Source organism: Saccopteryx bilineata, chromosome X (assembly GCF_036850765.1).
Source record: "Saccopteryx bilineata isolate mSacBil1 chromosome X, mSacBil1_pri_phased_curated, whole genome shotgun sequence".
Classification (NCBI taxonomy): domain Eukaryota; kingdom Metazoa; phylum Chordata; class Mammalia; order Chiroptera; family Emballonuridae; genus Saccopteryx; species Saccopteryx bilineata.
The window spans coordinates 134,823,157-134,842,794 of NC_089502.1; the positions used below are offsets into that span (position 1 = coordinate 134,823,157).

The window sequence follows — 19,638 nt, forward strand, 5'->3', positions numbered from 1 at the left end:
GAGAGGTGGGGAAGAGAGGTAGGAAGAGGTGGGGAAGAGACGTGGGAATAGGTGGGGAGGAGAGGTGGGGAGAGAAGGGGAAGAGAGGAGGGGAGAGGTGGGGAAAAGAGGAGGGGAGAGGTAGGGAAGAGAGGTGGGAAGAGGTGGGGAAGAGAGGAGAGGAGAGGTAAGGAAGAGAGGAGGGGAGAGGTGGGGGAGAGAAGAGGGGAGAGGTGGAGGGGAGAGGTGGGGAGAGGTGGGAAAAGTGGGGAGAGGTGGGGAGAGGAGAGGAAGAGAGGAGGGGAGAGGTGGGGAAAAGAGGAGGGGAGAGGTGGGGAAGAGAGGTAGGAAGAAGTGGGGAAGAGACGTGGGAATAGGTGGGGAAGAGAGGTGGGGAAGAGAGGTGGGAAGAGAGGAGGGGAGAGGTGGGGAAGAGAGGTAGGAAGAGGTGGGGAAGAGAAGAGGGGAGAGGTGGGGAAGAGAGGAGGGGAGAGGTGGAGAAGAGAGGAGGGGAGAGGTAAGAAAGAGAGGAGGGGAGAGGTGGGGAGAAGTGAGGGAGAGGTGAGGGAGGAGGGGAGAGGTGGGGAGAGGGGGAGGGAGAGGTGAGGAAGAGAGGAGGGGGAGGTGGGGAGAGGTGATGGAGAGGTGGGGAGAGGAGGGTAAGAGAAGAGGGGAGAAGTGGGGAAGAGAAGAGGGGAGAGGTGGGGAGAGAAGAGGGGAGAGATGTGAAGAAGTGAGGGAGAGGTGGGGAGAGGTGAGGGAGAGGTAGGGAAGAGAGGAGGGGAGAGGTGGGGAAGAGAGGTAGGAAGAAGTGGGGAAGAGACGTGGGAATAGGTGGGGAAGAGAGGTGGGGAAGAGAGGTGGGAAGAGAGGAGGGGAGAGGTGGGGAAGAGAGGTAGGAAGAGGTGGGGAAGAGAAGAGGGGAGAGGTGGGGAAGAGAGGAGGCGAGAGGTAGGAAAAGAGAGAAGGGGAGAGGAGGGGAAAGGTGGGGAGAGGTGGGGAGAGGTGGGGAAGAGAGGTGGGAATAGGTGGGGAAGAGAGGAGGGGAGATGTGGGGAAGAGAGGAGGGGAGAGGTGGGGAAGAGAGGAGGGGAGATGTGGGGAAGAGAGGAGGGGAGATGTGGGGAAGAGAGGTGGGAAGAGTTCGGAAGAGGTGGGAAAAGAGGAGGGGAGATGTGAGGAAGAGAGGAGGGGAGAGGTGGGGAAAAGAGGAGGGGAGAGGTGGGGAAGAGAGGTAGGAAGAAGTGGGGAAGAGACGTGGGAATAGGTGGGGAAGAGACGTGGGAAGAGAGGAGGGGAGAGGTGGGGAAGAGAGGTAGGAAGAGGTGGGGAAGAGAAGAGGGGAGAGGTGGGGAAGAGAGGAGGCGAGAGGTAGGAAAAGAGAAGGGGAGAGGAGGGGAAAGGTAGGGAGAGGTGGGGAGAGGTGAGGAAGAGAGGTGGGAATAGGTGGGGAAGAGAGGAGGGGAGATGTGGGGAAGAGAGGAGGGGAGATGTGGGGAAGAGAGGAGGGGAGATGTGGGGAAGAGAGGAGGGGAGATGTGGGGAAGAGAGGTGGGAAGAGTTCGGAAGAGGTGGGAAAAGAGGAGGGGAGATGTGGGGAAGAGAGGAGGGGAGAGGTGGGGAAAAGAGGAGGGGAGAGGTGGGGAAGAGAGGTAGGAAGAAGTGGGGAAGAGACGTGGGAATAGGTGGGGAAGAGACGTGGGAAGAGAGGAGGGGAGAGGTGGGGAAGAGAGGTAGGAAGAGGTGGGGAAGAGAAGAGGGGAGAGGTGGGGAAGAGAGGAGGCGAGAGGTAGGAAAAGAGAGAAGGGGAGAGGAGGGGAAAGGTAGGGAGAGGTGGGGAGAGGTGAGGAAGAGAGGTGGGAATAGGTGGGGAAGAGAGGAGGGGAGATGTGGGGAAGAGAGGAGGGGAGAGGTGGGGAAGAGAGGTGGGAAGAGTTCGGAAGAGGTGGGAAAAGAGGAGGGGAGATGTGGGGAAGAGAGGAGGGGAGAGGTGGGGAAAAGAGGAGAGGAGATGTGGGGAAGAGATGTAGGAAGAGGTGGGGAAGAGAGGTGGCAAGAGGTGGGGAAGAGATGTAGGAAGAGGTGGGGAAGAGAGGTGGCAAGAGGTGGGGAAGAGTGGTAGGAAGAGGTGGGGAAGAGAGGTGGGAAGATGTGGGAAAAGAAGAGAGGAGAGGTAAGAAAGAGAGGTGGGAAGATGTGGGAAGAGAGGTGGTAAGAGGTGGGAAGAGAAGAGAGGAGAGGTGGGGAGATGAGGGGAAGAGAAGAGGGGAGATGAGAGGAAGAAGTGGCAAAGAGAGGAGGGGAGAGGTGGAGGAGAGTGGGGGAGAGGTGAGGAGAGGTGGGAAAGAGAGGAGGGAAGAGTGGAGGGAGAGGTGGGGAGAGGTGGGGAAGAGAATAGGGGACAGAGGGGGAGAGTGATACCGAAGAAGAAATAGAACAATTTATCATGCTGCCCAATTGCAAACTAGTTCCTGGGGGGGTGTGATGGTCTCGCTCAACCTACAAGGAAGGGTAGCAGGCTGTTGGCAAAGCCCAAACTTCTGAGGCCGCCCCTCCATACATTTTCTCGGGGGCATTTGGGGAATAGCTGGGAATGATTCACTCTTCCCCCAGCATGTTTACCTGCCCCTGGCATCAGATAAGAACTTGGCCTCTTGCCTTCAAGTCTCAGCTCAACCCCCATCACCCTCTCACTTCCTAATACAGAAAACAGCAGGTTTTTATCTAAGTCAGAGACCCTAGGACTGACTTAGATGAGTCGCTGGTCACTCCGATGAGTCACTGGTGTCGCTATGAAGAGGGGACAAGATCAGATCATCTAGAGCCTGTTCCAGTTCTAACCACGAAATATTCATGACTTCTCACGTTTTCTTTTGACGCTGCTCCTTCTTGCCAATAATCATCCATGACTAAGCTCTCAAGTTTTTAACACACCTTGCCTGCCTACAAAGTGAGAAAGGTTATTGAAAGTACCAGATGTTCCCAGACTATTTCAGTGGAAGCTACACTTCTCTGAGTAACAGAAATCAGCCCACGGCCCACTGCCTCTAAAAAGGGCAAGACAAAAGCTGCTAATTTGTCCAATCTTCCAAAGGAATTGATATAAACGTTGGACACAGCCTATCCAAAGGGTTTTGAGGGGTAACTGTTATACTAATGAGGAAGGCAGAGCTCTATTCCCACCCTCTGGTGTGCTGGAATGTTCTATATCTTTATCTGACTGCAGTAACATCAGTGGATATATATGTAAAAAAGTGTGTATTTAAGATTATGGCACTTTGCAGATTTCACTGCATGTAATTTTCTTTAACTTTTTCATTACGGATAACAGTTCTCTTTGATTTCACTGCCCAAGACCAGCTGGGAACAGTGGGACATGCCTAAAGACACCAAGTCAGCACTTGGCTGGACAAGAGGATCTTCCTCTTCATTTTATATCAGCTGGGAGATTTACTGGTTGCCTACACCACAATTTGCACAAAAGGGTAAGTGACATTGTGATGGATCAAATCCATCCACAGAGTACTGGAATGAAAATCACAGATGACTCACACCCAGATCACCCCTATTACTTATATTATAAGACATGAAAGTCTCATATCAGTTAAAGGACAGTAACTATAGATACAAAGTACTCCCCAAAGTGTCTAAACAGCATTTAAAAAAACAAAAGTTTCTTGGATGGCCTGAATAGAAAGTGTCTAAGATTTAGGATCTGTGATGAGGCCTTACCTGCTTGCAGGTACTCCGGCTGCAGAGTCGGAGGGAGGCCCTCGGGCAGTGGGTAGCCGTTCTTCCGGGCCACAATGAGATGAAACGCAGCACAGAACTCAGAAAGGGTCAGGGCTCCATCACAGTCGGCATCACTCAGTTCCCTAAATAGACAGGTGTCATGAGTTCCTGACACTGGGCGTGGAGGAAGATGTACTCACTGTCACGCATGCAAACACAATTCCCAGGCTCTCTGGGGGTGATCCTGCTGAGTCCCCAAACCCATATGAAATCTCAGCGAGCTACTTGGCGGAAGAAAAAGTATGGCTGACAGCACTGGTATCACTTTATAAACAAAACTTTAAATTATTCCGGTTCTCCAACCGGTCTGTTTTACAATGCTGAGTACACAACACAGCGATGCCCAGAACCCTACGGCTGACAGCCATTCAGGAAAAGCGTGGTGGGAAGCGCTCCTGACTGGGTGCCCCACACAGCCAGAGGAAGAGCCGGCCGGCAGTTTACAGCTGTCCGGGCCACTGCCCAGTTACTGGGGCTCAGGAATGAGCGCTTCCTTCTTCCAGCTTAATGGAAAAACCTTGAACTTTCCAGGTCGCATAAATGTTGTATCAAAAATTTGCTTGAGAATCCCCTCCTGGGAAAATGTAAGCAAGCACAATAAAGACAGGCGGAATTATGTTTTCATATAAAACTAGCAACTAGGGAAGGCTGGAACCAGATAAGACAGGAAGAAAGGAAGAGTCTTGAAAAGACTTATCTTTGCTTCAGTCATTGTTTCCCACTGAAAGGCACAGACCTACTTATTCAGCACAAAAGAAACCTATCTGACAAAGCAACTAAGACTCTCTAAGCTCAACCAGTCTCTCAGGTGCACAGAGACAAGCAGAGCGATAAGACACAGAGAAGCGTACTAGGAAGGTGTTACTATTTGAAGGTAAGCTCCACTCACCCCCCCACCCCACCCCCAGCAGTTAGAATGCATGCGCCCGAACAGCTCCAGCTCCGGCTCCGGGCTCAGGAAGAGGGGACTGCTGACAAGGCGATACAGGGAATACCACTCAGCTCGCACGCACGTACATGTCTCCGCAAAGAGATAGTCAGCCTCAGGCCAATTATGCTAAGACTGGGAATCCTGCCAAAATGGACTCTATTCTTCTGAAAATGATCATTTCCTTTTTCCCTTGCTTTAATATCTAATACAAGGCTTGTGGTGAAAAACAAATTATGCTAGAATACACTGTTTATGAATAAATCTAGCTCAGGATCTCAGGTACACTGGCATGCACAAGGATTACTGCAGTAGTTTTCCAATAAAATGCACAAAACATGACAAGTAATTTTAAATGCTTTCATAACTTTTGCAAATCCATGTGAAAGATTCCAACATTTTCATTATCTATGCACAGTAGTGTGGTCTCCCACCCAGCCATGAGGAAGAACAGCCCACACGCAGCCGGGAGTTTATGGAGGCACCGAGCATTTTCATAAACGCGAATGGAGCCATCTGGACGGGGCCGGCACAGCCCCGCGGAGCCAGGCTGTGGCGCCGAGCGCAGCGCACGCCGCAGCTGCGCCTCTGAACCGGGCCCGGCTGATAAATACCAGCCAAATTTACGAAGCTCACAGGCAGCTAGAACAGTCCAATTTAACTGAATTCCAAAACATTTGTGGACCTTCTGTTCACCTGGCCTCATAAAATATTATAAAGAATAGCTTTTCAAGGTCCTCTTGGCTACTTGTATCACATCAAGTAGAAAAATCTGAAAATATACAAGATGGAAATTCTCATACACCCACATGATTGCTTAGACTGAAAAGGGGTCTAGATGAGGATAATAATTAGAAAATTACTTTTTAAATAATAGCTAATATGTAGTGTGCAGTATGTACCAGACACCATTCATCATGCTTTTCATATAACTTATTTAATATTCACAGCAACAAAAATTTAAATTCTACTCACTCTCTTTGTAAAAAAATTTTTTTCCAAAAAATGAGACTTTTAAAATGCAACAGTAGGAACTAAAGAATGAATATGGATGACTGTATCGTATCATGTGGCATTAATTGTACTTACCATATATAGGACAGTTCTGGAATGGAAAGCTTTGATTTTGTGAAGAAGTTCTTGGCCACTGAACCTGTCAACAGCCATTGTTTAAATAAATCATTAATTAATATCTAGAGCAACTTTTATAGTTAATGTCAATGAATCACCATTTTTTCTTTCAACAATCCCTACCATATAACCACAAATACAACATTTATTCATTAAAGCAACTACAAATCATGTGGCTAAAAATGACATGTTAACAGCATTTAAAAGAATATATAAATTAAAATAGGGCAAAGGAAGCAATGACATAATACATATTCTGACATACAAATTATATAAATTAATTCCTACTTCATTTTTATTAAAAACGTGCAAACTTTTACTAAAAATTAAAAGACAAATTTCAAAATTTTCGTCAAGTACTTTTAATGAAAAAGCAATACACAATCATGGTAGAAAACATCAAAAAAAGAAAACACTATTAATCTCATCACACAGACGTAAGACAGGACTCTTGGGAAAGAGTTTAGGTCAGATTTGAGCTCTTTGGTGGCTCTTTGAGAAACTTGTTCAGGAAACTCTTGCTACGTTCTTTATTCATTGTAAATTTACCAGTATCGATTTAAATCAGGTAATCACTCCATTTTACATGTTACAAAGTTGTACTTAAGTCCCAAATGCACTTAAAATGTTAGATCCAACTATTATTGAGATTTAAATTTGTATGCCTCCAGCTCTCAAAACAGTTACAATTCACAAGCCTCAATTCTAAGAGGAAGAATAGTCAAATCAAAACCCCAAGCTCTATTTTAAGCTGATAAAATGACAAGTCATTCCATGGCAATTACAAGTCTTCTAATTGGCCTGAAAGCAATGAATTATGATCAACCCTAAAGCAAACTGATTTTCCTTTGATAGATTACTAAGTATCAAAGGCAAAGAGCCCTATAAACAAATGAGCCCCCTCCCCAAAACCACCCTAGAAATAATGCTGACATACAACTAACTGTTGGTCACAATGCAACCACTTTGTCAAGCATTGGTCAGAAGTGTCTAGAAAGCCCATATTTACCAGCCACATTGACAATGTCCCCTCATGTCATTCTTCTTCCTCCACCTCCCGCCCCCTGACTTGATATCCTTTCTTCAAATCACACTAGGCCTAAACCCACAGCTAGAGAACTGGCCTGGTCTTCAGACTATGATGTCCCAGAGAGGTTAGGGAAAGCCCATAGGGAAGCCAATGCTACCAAATTCAGTTGTGCCCTGACTGCCCCCTGCCAAAAGGGGAAGCTAATGAGACAGCCCCATGCTCCCTCCTTCGGTGCTGACAGAAGTTCAAACCCTGAGCTGGAACCCTCACTGCAGCTCCACCTCCATAGAAAGCCCAAGCCAGCCACCTTTTCTTGTTCTCTCCAGCTATGTTCATACCTTGCTGGGGAGCCACATAAGGGGCACACGAGGGAGAAGGGAGGCTTAAAAGCTGTGAACAGTCAAACATGAAAACACGGATGCAGACTTGTTATTACAAGGAGTCTCTCAGACCATTAGGTTACACACAGCATTGATATATCAGGGAAGTAATGGTAGCACACCAAATATATATAGATCTTTACCAAAAAAGACCAATAACCCAATATAAAAATGGGCAGAGTTATGAGAGTTCACAGAAATAGATGCAACTGACTCTTAATCATATAAAAAAGGTTCAACCATTTTTATAAGAGATCTCTAAGTTAAAACTATACAAAGATACGATTTCTTGCCTATCATATGGGGAAAATACAAAAGTTAACATGTTCTGATAACAAGACTGTGGGCAAATAGGCATCTCATTCGATGCTTGTGGGATGGCAAAATGGTATGCCACCAATGAAAACGTGTTCTGCAATATCTAGCAATATCACATTATCCAAAGATACACTGACAAAATAAAAAAGACATGCAGAATGCTATTCACAACAGAAGTATTTGTAACAGCAAAAGACTAGAAGTAATCCTAATAAGGGAGAGGCTGAATGCATGATTGCACATTCACCCAATCTAGTAGTACACAGCTATAAAAGGGAATGAGAAACACCTAGACGTGCAACTACGGTGCAATCACCAGGATATACTGTTAAGTGAGAAACGCAAGGTGGAGAAAAGTATAAACAGTATGCTACCATTTATCTAAGAAAAGATGGAGATAAGAACACACATATAGATAGATACCCATATGCCTGTATTTGCTTTTCTTTTCAAAACAGACCAACATAAAAAGGTGGCACCTGTAGGGCAAGGAAAGAATAGGGTGGGAAGACAGGAACAGAAGCTCCAATCCTTGTAGATTGTTTTGTAGACTCAACTTTAGAACCGTGTAAATATTTTATATACAATTAAAATTTAAAAACAATCCCTTAAAATTAAAATGAAAACAAATAAAACTGAAAAGAATAAAGTTGAAGAACTCTCACTTCCTGATTTCAAAACTTACTACAAATAATCAAGACAGTGTAGCACTGGCATTAAGCTAGACATAGATCAGTGGAATAGAGTTATCTAGAAATAAACCCTCACATTTACAGTCAATTGAATTTTGACAGGAATGCTAAAACAATTCAATGCTGTGAGATAACTGGATATCTATATGAAAAAGACTAAATTTGAACCCCTGCCTCATATCACACACAAAAATTAACTCAAAATGGATCAAAAACTTAATGTAAGAGAAAGATTGTAATACATATTTCTCCTCAGAGAAAAATATAGAAGTAAAATTTCATGTCTTGGATTAGGCAGTGATTTCTTAGATATGACACCAAAAGCACAAAGAAGAAAATAGATAAACTGAACATCATCAAAATTAAAATCTTTTATACTTGTAGTTCAAAAGACAGCATTAGAAAAATAAAAAGCCACAGATAGGAAAAAGTATTTTCAAATTATATACCTCATATGGAATTTGTATCTAGAACACATAAAGAATTCTTCTTGCCTCTCAAAAAAAAAGGCAAAGGACATTTCTCTAAAGAAGATATAATACAAATGGCCAATAAGAGCATGAAAAGATGGTAAATGTCATTATTCATACAGGAAATGCTAATCATAACCACAAAGAGATGCCACTTCACCCCTAGGATTGCTATAATCAAAAGACAGGTAAGAACAAGCACTGACGAGAATTGGATGAACTGGAAACCTCCTACTACTATGCTGGCAGCAAAGTAAAATGGTGCGATCGCTTTGGAAATCAATCTGACAGTTCCTCAAATGGTTAAACACAGAGTTACTGTGTGATCCAGCAATTCCACTCCTAGGTATATATCCAAGAGAAATAAAAACATTCATCTACACAAAAACTTATAAACAAATATCCATAGCAGCGTTATTAATAGCCAAAAAGTGAAAAAAATCCAAATGCCTTTCAACTGATGGATAAATAAAATGTGGTTTGTCTATACAATGGAACTATTCAGCCATAAAAATGAATAAAATTTTGATACACAGTACAGCACAGATGAGCCTTAAAAACATTATGCTAAGTCAAACAGCGCCGACACAAAAGGTCACATATATTATTTCACTGATATGAAAATCCCAGAATAGGCAAACCTAGATATAAAGAATGTAGCTTATTAGAGAAATGCAAATCAAAACGGCAATGAGATACCACCTCACACCTGTTCGATTAGCTGTTATTAGCAAGTCAGGTAATAGCAAATGTTGGAGAGGCTGTGGAGAAAAAGGAACCCTCATCCACTGTTGGTGGGAATGTAAAGTAGTACAACCATTTTGGAAGAAAGTATGGTGGTTCCTCAAAAAACTGAAAATAGAACTACCTTATGACCCAGCAATTCCTCTACTGGGTATATATCCCCAAAACTCAGAAACATTGATACGTAAAGACACATGCAGCCCCATGTTTATTGCAGCATTGTTCACAGTGGCCAGGACATGGAAACAACCAAAAAGCCCATCAATAGATGACTGGATAAAGAAGATGTGGCACATATACACTATGGAATACTACTCAGCCATAAGAAATGATGACATCGGAACATTTACAGCAAAATGGTGGGATCTTGATAACATGATACGAAGCGAAATAAGTAAATCAGAAAAAAACAGGAACTGTATAATTCCATACGTAGGTGGGACATAATAGTGAAACTAAGAGACATTGATAAGAGTGTGGTGGTTACGGGGGGGAGGGGGGAATGGGGGAGGGAAAGGGGGAGGGGGAGGGGCACAGAGAGAACAAGATAGAGGGTGACGGAGGACAATCTGACTTTGGGTGGTGGGTATGCAACATAATTGAATGACAAGATAACCTGGACTTGTTATCTTTGAATATATGTATCCTGATTTATTGATGTCACCCCATTAAAAAAATAAAATTATATAAAAAAAAAAAAAAGAATGTAGCTTAGTAGTTCCCTACAGCTGGGAGGTGAGAAGAGCAGGAATAGGAAATAATTGCTAATAAGTAGGTTTATGGGGGTAATAATTAAAGCGTTCTAAATTTATATTGTGAATATAATCTGTGAATATACTAAAACCACTGAATTGTATACTTTAAATGGGCGAATTTAATGGTATGTGAATATCTAAATAAAGATGCCTTTTAAAAAGACATCATCTAATTACAGTATATGAATCACTCTTGACCTTGATCAAACACACAAAAGAATTTAAAGGCATTTATGAGACAATCAGGGAAATCTGAACAATGAAAACTTGATAATATTAAGAAATTCATGCTCTTTTTTTTTAACATGTGCCAATGAATTGTGGTTATGTTTTTAAGAGGCCTTCAGCGATACATCCTGAAATTCAGAGTGGGACAAAAGTACGTTTACAGTTATTTGTATGGAAAATAATACACTAATGAATAAATATTAATACAAGAATAAACTCCGTGGTTTTTGTACTCACAATTGTAAACTTACTTTTGTCCACCCCGTATTTTCAAATGAAATTATCTGGAAATTGTTTCAGATCATCTGGGGTGAGAGAGGGTATAAATAAAATCAAATCGCTGGGGCTCTGTGATAGGGGTTTGTTATATTAGCCACTCTAGCTATGTCTACATTTGAAAATCTGCAAAATAAAAAAGTTGAAAGAAGGTAAAAACATCCCTAACAACAACCTATTTGTATCTGTCTAATCATTTGTATATTTGAGGAGAAACTCACTTAAACAGTGGGTAAGGTTTGCAAGTAGTCAGTACATGCAATCTGTGTTTCTGCTTGTTTCTTTAAAATCATGTTGTTATCATTAATTTGCTATATCTATCTTCAATAAAGCCATTACCACCAATCAGAACACAATGGCCTCATTTATACAAGTATATTTCAGTACAAACCTTATTTCACAGTAGAAAATTAATCTTAGTCCTCATTTTAATGTCATGTTACAATTTTTAAGGACATATTGTTATTCTTCAAAATTCAAATACAAAAAGAAAGTTCTATGAATTTTTCTTCCAGACTCTACAATTTCACTGTTTGTTTAGTCTTCGGCCCAGTAAAATGTAGGCACAGAGGAATTAAATCAATTCCCCTCAGCTTGAATTTTACATGAGAACTCAACAGGAATATATATTTCTGAAGACAACCCAGAAGTGATATGTGGACATAAAAATGCTGGCCAATTTTCCTCCCATATTTTAATTTCTCTTGGAAAAAAACAGAGGAGAAAGTCTTGAGCCAAAGAAAACGAGCATGAATTTGAACTTGTAAGGCATGTATAACATAAGGAGGCTGTGATGCTAACTCTAGAAGGCGATAGGACATCTTTCTCTAACTCTTCTATGATGAGTAAGCAATTAAAGATGTCTCCTTGGTCCCACACTCATCATTTCAACAACTGCTCCAAATAATAAATCACAGGGACTGGACCAGGTTCTACCAAATTCCTACTTAACTCCTTTGAAACTAAAGCATAATTTTCCAAACGTCATTGCTGAGTGCTTTTCTGCATGGTTTATAGTTGATAAGAAATTCGATCTTAGAACAAAAAATATTGAAGCCACAAAAGGTTGCTGTACTCATTTTGTGTGAACTCTCTCTCAAGATGGGTACTGTTATTTATATGAGACAGTGACCTGGGAGCCACACCCTCATCTGTCAGACTTCATTACCTGAAATGAAGGAACTCGGGTCTGGCTGCAGGGATCGGAACTGATTGACATAGTACTCGCGCTGCTCTTCCGTTATCCTCCACGGTTCATCCGGGTAATTGCTGCTGCTGTCCTGCAGCTCTCGCTCCACTGAAAAGGACTTGAAAAATAAATAAGCAAATGCTCAGAGAATCTCTCTTCAGTGAGATGAAGTAGAAATATTAAACACCAATAAAAGTTACCATGCATTATACTTTTTTTTTCTCAAGGGAATCATTTAAACACCTTGCAATTAGAATTGTACTCCATAAAGTTCTTAACAGGACTGAGCATGAAATACTGCACTTGGGGAGTGCTGAAGGTGTTTGTAATGAAATGAAGGAAGGGTAAAAAGATGACTATTCTTATCTTCAAATATTCACCACGTTTTTATCCTTTCAGATCGATGAATAGATAGTAAAATAACTGATTCTTTTTAAACCATAAAAATATCTAGAAAAGCTACAACCATATCATCTTTTTCCCCCCAAGCCATTTCCATTGTATAAATCTGGGAATCAAAAGTTCCAATTCAAATCTCACCTGCCGGGTCCTACTTGAGGAGCCAGTCATCCTGCATCTGTGAACTGGGGTTAATACCCAGTAATAGAGCTTTGCGGAGAGAACAGCTGTGATGGTACCATGACAAATGGGGTAACAGGGGTGCATCAGACGTGCCACTAGGGGGCGTGCAAGCCAAAGTTGAGGCTTTAAGGATGCAGAGAACCAGAGAAATGGTGCAGGAGAAAACAAAGCTTGGCTATGCTGGGGGGAAAAGCTAGAATGGTGATTCTGGGAGGAGCCCCAGGCTTTGCTCCATCTGTTCCACGGACTCTAAGGCTAAGGTGCTACTGCAAAGGGCCACCTTCAGGGAACCAAGAGGTGAACACAAAGGGGTAAGCCTTTAGGACATAAGGAGACTAGGAAAGGAAGAGAGAGCTATTACTGCTAATACGCTATCAGACTGCCATTTATGAACACACCATCAAGGAAATAATCATTAGGAGGGCGCTGTGCTTATTATCCCCACAAAGGGCAGCAGCAGACCGGCTTCGCACCCTTCCTCCCAACAGGCACACGCCATTCCAGGAAGTCCTTCTTCCCAGAAACACCTTCTCCTCTGACAACATTCACAGAAGAAATGAGATTATAAAACTTTGAGCTGTGGTATAACCTTGAGATGTCATCTTTAAAGTTTTCATACTAACTGAGTTTCTATTAAATGTAAATCAAACCATTTTAAATGCCCTGGAAACCACTATCCATAAAGTTAATGCCTTATCTTCAGAGTGCTTTGAAATTTACAAAGCATTTCATACATCCCTATCTCATCCAGCATCTCAAAACATTCAGAGGCAAAAACAGCAGGAATCATTATCCTCTTCCCAGATGAGGAAACTGAGGCTTAGAGAACTTCAGAGAGGAGCCCGCACCCTTCAGGGAACCCTGAGGTCAGCACATAACTCCTCTTTCTTATCTGTTGTTCAAAGCCAGGCTCTGGCATTTCAGGTTTTTCTTTTTTAATTGGGTTGCTTCCACCTGAATTGTTCGCAAGAAACCCCCTATTCATCTGGTAAGAAACAAACAATATAAATTTTAAAAAGCAAGGAAGATCAAGTCAGTCTGAACACCAGATGGACCATACAGCTTTCTAAAATGTTCCCACCAAACTCCAGAACCAAACTCAAGTGCCCCAGGCAGCACTTTCTGAACGAGCCCAGATGTCTGAGCAGGTCTTGGAGGCAGAAGCCAGGGTGGAGGCCATCAGCATGTGCTGGACTGGGTTCCAGGCCAGATGGTCATGTGCAGAGCTCACAGGAGCAATGCCCCCAGGTCAGCACTGACAGAAACAGCTGGAGTAATGGATAGACAGGAGAGACAGGAAGGCCATCTGTGAGTGAACAACTGAGCAGGCCGAGGCGTTCACCACGCCAGCAGGACACAGGTGGAACTCTGTCCCGCTGCCGTCCTGAGAATGAAGGCGCTGATATTTTTCTTTTTTTTATTTTAAATAATTTTATTTTTTTAATGGGGCGACATCAATAAATCAGGATACATATATTCAAAGATAACAAGTCCAGGTTATCTTGCCGTTCAATTATGTTGCATACTCATCACCCAAAGTCAGATTGTCCTCTGTCACCTTCTATCTAGTTTTCTTTGTGCCCCTCCCCCTCCCCCTTTCCCTCTCCCTTTCCCCCCTCACCCCGTAACCACCACACTCTTATTAATAAATGTCTCTTAGTTTCACTTTTATAACCCTCATACCAAAACCAGGCAAGGATGGCACAATAAAAGAAAACTACAGACCAATATCTCTAATGAATACAGATGCTAAAATACTAAACAAAATACTAGCAAATCGAATACAACAACATATTTAAAAAATAATACATCATGATCAAGTGGGATTCATCCCAGAATCTCAAGGATGGTTCAACATATGTAAAACGGTTAACGTAATACACCATATCAACAAAACAAAGAACAAAAACCACATGATCTTATCAATAGGCACTGATATTTCTGTACTGGGTTCTGGCTGCTGTGTTCCCTGGTTCTGACGTGGAAGCTACTACTCCCCTGGAATACTTTCCTTCCCTTCGGGAACCAGAGCTGCCATATTCAGTTGCTCTTGTTATTGTCAACCTATGTTTGTTCTTTCTCCAGCTCTAAGACCACTGCTAACTCTACTTCCTCTCCACATAACCTCATTCCTGAGTGGCCTCAGTGGCCTTGTAGCAGGTCTCAAGTCTATTCTGACAGCAGGAATCAGGAACGAACAGAAGAAAGTGATTGATTACTTTGTATGAAAGCTTATAGGATGATCTATTGCCTAATTTTAAAAATCCACCTTCTGCCTGACCAGGCAGTGGCGCAGTGGATAAAGCGTTGGACTAGGATGCAGAGGACCCAGGTTCGAGACCCCAAGGTTGCCAGCTTGAGCGTGGGCTCATCTGGTTTGAGCAAAAGCTCACCAGCTTGGACCCAAGGTCACTGGCTTGAGCAAGGGGTTACTTGGTCTGCTGAAGGCCCACGGTCAAGGCTCATATGAGAAAGCAATCAATGAACAACTAAAGCACCACAATGAAAAACTGATGATTGATGCTTCTCATCTCTCTCCATTCCTGTCTGTCTGTCCCTATCTATCCCTCTCTCTGACTCTCTCTCTCTGTCTCTGTAAAAAAAATAATTAATTAAAATAAAAAAAATAAATAAATCCACCTTCTCACCCTGGCTGGTTGGCTCAGCAGTAGAGCATTGACCCGGCATGTGGAAGTCCTGGGTTTGATTTTTGGCCAGGGCACACAGGAGAAGTGCCCATCTGCTTCTGCACCCCTTCCCCTCTCCTTCCTCTCTGTCTCTCTGTTCCCCTCCTGAAGCCAAGGCTCCATTGGAGCAAAGTTGGCTCGGGCACTGAGGACGGCTCCATGAGCTCTGCCTCAGGCGCTAGAATGGCTCCGGTTGCAATGGAGCAATGCCCCAGACAGGCAGAGCATCGCTCTCTGGTGGGCATGCTGGGTGGATCCCAGTTGGGCACATGTGGGAGTCTGTCTCTCTGTCTCCCCATTTCTCACTTCAGAAAAAGAAAAATCCACCTTCTCCACTTGGCCTTTAGAGCCCTTATAATCTAGCCTCCTCCTCACTCACTCACAGCAGGCATCTGACTTCTCTCTCTTCATGGGTCAGATTTGTGTCTGTATCCTAGAACACCCTTCCTCTGATCTCAGCTTGCTCAAGTCCTACCCGTCAAGTCCCAGTGCCCAAAGGGCTCTCTGATGTACTTGCCAGGCCCACAGCCACTGCAGACAGCTCTGCCAACTGCCCCCCCTAGCTCTGCTGTAATGGTGGGCCTGGCAGCGACATGTGCACCCACCTCACCCCTGGGTCTCACCCAACTGAGTCCGAGTGTAGGGGGGGCACACAGCTGCTAGCCTCTGGGATGTTCTGGCATAGAAAGCTCTTGTCTAGTAGGACTAATAGGGACCATATGCTAATTCTTTGAGATGTAGATAAGAAATATGAAAAAAAAAAAAAGCAAAGAGAGCAGACCCTGAATAGGTACACCTTCTGTAGATGTATGGGCCAGATGGAACATAAAGTCATAAGGGAGCCAGAGCCAAGCATAAGCAGAACCTGTGGGGTAGAAAAGTACTAGAAAGAGTAGGCGCCAAGGATGACTGTTAGCAGCCGAGTCAGTGGACAGCAAAGCAACTCAAGGCAACCAGGGCAAGGCCTGTGAATGGCAGAGCAGGAGTGAACAGCCGAGAACTCCTGCTCCTCAGGGCCACAAGGCCACTCCTTGTTTCTCATCTCTTGGATTCTCATGAGAACTCCAACTCTTCCTCCTTTTCAAGAAATAAAGGCCTTACAAAACAAATGAGCGCATGTGAACATTGGGTAACCTGTACACAGTGTGGCCCTTCTACTGGCTTGTACTGAACGTGCTAACCTATCCCCGTCTCCTTCCCTCTGTTTCTCACTGCATGTTTTCAATTGATGTAATAAACCACGTGAACTGAGTATTTTCAATATGAATGCGAATTAAAATTATGGTGTTACAGTTTGAACATTGCAGTGTTCTTGGTTAGCGTCACTCAGGTTTCAACCTGGAGGGTTGGAACTGCACTGTACACTCCTTCATTCCACATACAGTCCCTAGAAAGCACATCACAGATGATAAAAAACACTTTTTGACATGCTCTAGTATGTTCAGGGGTATTTCTTTCTTCTTTCTCCTTCTCCTTCTCCTTCTTTTTCCACGTGAGAGGAGAGGAAATAGTGAGACAGACTCCTACATGTGCCCCAACTGGGATCTATCCAGTAAACCCCATCTGGGGCCAATGCTTTACCCATCTGGGGTCATGGTCGCAACCAAGCTATTCTTAGTGTCTGAAGTAGAGGCTCCACGGAGCCATCCTTAGCGCCTAGGGCCAATGTGCTTGAACCAATCAAGCCGTGGCTGCAGGAAGAGAAGGGAAAGAGAAGGGAAAGAGAAGGGGGAGGGGTGGAGAAGCAGATGTTTGCTTCTCCTGTGTGCCCTGACTGGGAATCGAACCTGGGACAGCCACATGCCGGGCCGACGCTCTACCATTGAGCCAATCGGCCAGGGCCAGGTCAGGGGTATTTCTTATGTTGAAAGAGATTCAGAAATGCTACTCCATGCTGTGCTTAATAAAAGAAAACATATGAGTCCAGTTTGTAATATAAAATGTGCGATCTATCCAAAGAAGTCTCTCTCTGCCTTCCTGTAGTTCACTCATGGTGTGATTGCTATGGGGAGTTCTCGAGTTCCGTACCCATTAAGTGAGTGTTTCAGGAACAGGTAAGGGCCTATGGAAGGGGCAGATCACATTCCACGTACCCCTGGGCTGAAATATTCCAAAAGAAAGATGATCACTACAAGAAGCAAAATGATCTGAACTCTACTGCACAAACAATGACCCACTCATTCATGCACAGATACTTACTGAACACCAACAATACCCCAGACACTGGTCACTAGGGACACACTGATGAGCAAAGAGATCCTTTTTCCCAGGAAGCCTAAAGTCCAGTGAGAGAGAAATACAACCTCAAAACAGTGGTAAGACAGGGTACTCTAAAGGTTTGCTACTCAGTGTGGCCCTCCCAGACCAAGCACATCAGCATCAGCTGGGAACCTGTTAGAAATACAGAAGCCCAGGCCCTCCCCCGCACCTAGTGAATCATCAAGACTGGGAGTAGGGCCCGGGAATCTGTGGTTTAATAAGCCCTTCAGGTGATTCAAAGCATACACTCAAGTTCGAGAAGCAATGCTATGGAATATGCACAGCAAGACAAGCAAAAGAAACAGCATTTGCAAAGTCACTGAAAAAATCAAACATCCATCTCCTGAAAGTAGTTTGGTTGGGCTACAAAGAAATAGACTATGCTGCTGGTGCAGAGAGGGTGTGAGTGGGGTTGCCTCAGGATGGTCCAAACAGAAAGCAGGTCCCAAAGGCACAGGTGCACCAGGTTAAAGGGTTCAGACTGTGTCTCAAAAACAGAGAGCCACGGGTAAGTATTAAACAAGACAGTGAAATAATCAGATCTGAGTTACAGAAAGAACACTTCAGTGAGAATAGAGGGGGAAAGATTAAAGGTAAGAGACCCAGTTAAGGCCCTATCAGTAACACCAACCAGAGGTCCAGGTGACCTCAGGGTAGGGAAGGCAACGAGGTGAGTAAGAGAAAAAAGACATGGCTACCACCAGAAGAAGGCCCATTCTAGCAGTGACATGGCAGCTTCTCCTACTTTCTATCAGCAGTGAGGGGTCCATCTCATTGCAGGACCTACAGACACAGAGCCATCTCCTCCAAACAAATCCAAAAGTCAGCCACAACAATCAACCCAGCTTTTCAGATAAAGCCAGTCACCTAAGACAGAATGAGAAACGGGTGGGTGAGCTGTGGAGCCTTGGGCTTCCAAGTGGAAGGCAGTACTGGGAAAGGTTCCACTTTTGTATGCACCCTAAGAGACCTCCCCAATTTCACCTCCAGTTCCAGTGGTTCGGTTGGTTGGGTGGAGATAGTTGCTGCTTGGTGCCAATTTTGAGCTCTGCCAGCATTTTTAAGAAAAATAATAAAGGAGAGAGAGAAATCATCCACATCTGTCTGCTTAAGTCACATACATATGGTTCATTATACAGTTTCTCTAGACACAGGAGAATTAGATTTGCTTATATTTAAAACATTCAAACCCTTGGTTTAGTTTCAAGTGAAATGCAAATATTTGGCACTGCAAGTTCTTATCTCTGGGGAAAACAGGCTGTTTATAATGAAAGAGACTTCAAAAGGCTCATTAAAAAATAATACTATTAATAAAATCCCAAAAGGTGACATTTAGCCCTGAAGTATCTTAAAAATCAAGCATAGCTGAATAATATGAATTGCAAGGAGGCATCATCAGGGGGAACTTCAGAAGGGTGTGTATATTGTTTCAACCATAGAACATTTCTGTTTAGAATGTAATCCCAACCTGGAAGCATACTGTAATTGCTGCCTGTGAGTCCAGCCATTTCATTTAAGGGTACAAGAACCTTAAAATAACGTCTTTCAGGTGCCTTGGTAAACAAGCCACCTGGAGTAGCAAAAACTATCCTTGAGTAGCTACCCACTGGGAAAGACATTTTCCAGCCCCCCTTGCAGTTAGGTGCAGTCATGTGACTGAGTTCTGGCCAATGAATGTGAAAACCAGTGACCTGCACCACTCCCAGGCAGGGCCAGGCCGCTGTGCACGCCTCTGTATTCTTTTTTTCCACTGGCCCACTGAAGAGGGGTGGCACAGTCATGGGACAGGAGGAGCCTTGGAGCCTGACTCACTAAGTGAAGAAAAGATACCTGCCAACCTGTTAAATGAGTGAGAAATATATCTATTGTGGTAAGTTATTAAATAGTAGGGCATATTTGTTATAGCAGCTGTTACCCTAACTAATCTACCCTTTAAGCGAGGCCCAAAGTAAAGACAGACCTGCCCAGACCCAACCACAGTTATTCCCACATTGAAGATGGAAGAATGAGGCCACATTTGTTTGCTATTTGACCACCTAATAGCATGAGATGATTCTGAGCCCAAACAACTAATTATCATTTTTCTTAATTTTTAAATTTTATTTAGAAAATTAACTTTAACATGACATTGGTCAATAAGAGTACACAGGTTTCAGGTAAACATTTCCATAGCATTTGAACTGTTGATTATGTTGTAT

The 19,638-nt window shown here is 43.6% G+C and overlaps 1 protein-coding gene across 2 annotated transcripts in view; it reads right to left on the bottom strand.

Moving 5' to 3' along the window:
- The window catches only part of REPS2 (RALBP1 associated Eps domain containing 2), a 221,587-nt gene that overhangs the window by 102,922 nt on the left and 99,027 nt on the right, over positions 1-19,638 (bottom strand). For both annotated transcript variants that reach the window (XM_066249297.1, XM_066249296.1), the window contains exons 6-8: positions 11,892-12,030; positions 5,789-5,852; positions 3,712-3,854 (exon numbers count right to left, since the gene is read on the bottom strand). In XM_066249297.1, the coding sequence (XP_066105394.1) occupies positions 3,712-3,854; positions 5,789-5,852; positions 11,892-12,030 (346 nt within the window). The remainder of the gene's footprint in view (positions 1-3,711; positions 3,855-5,788; positions 5,853-11,891; positions 12,031-19,638) is intronic.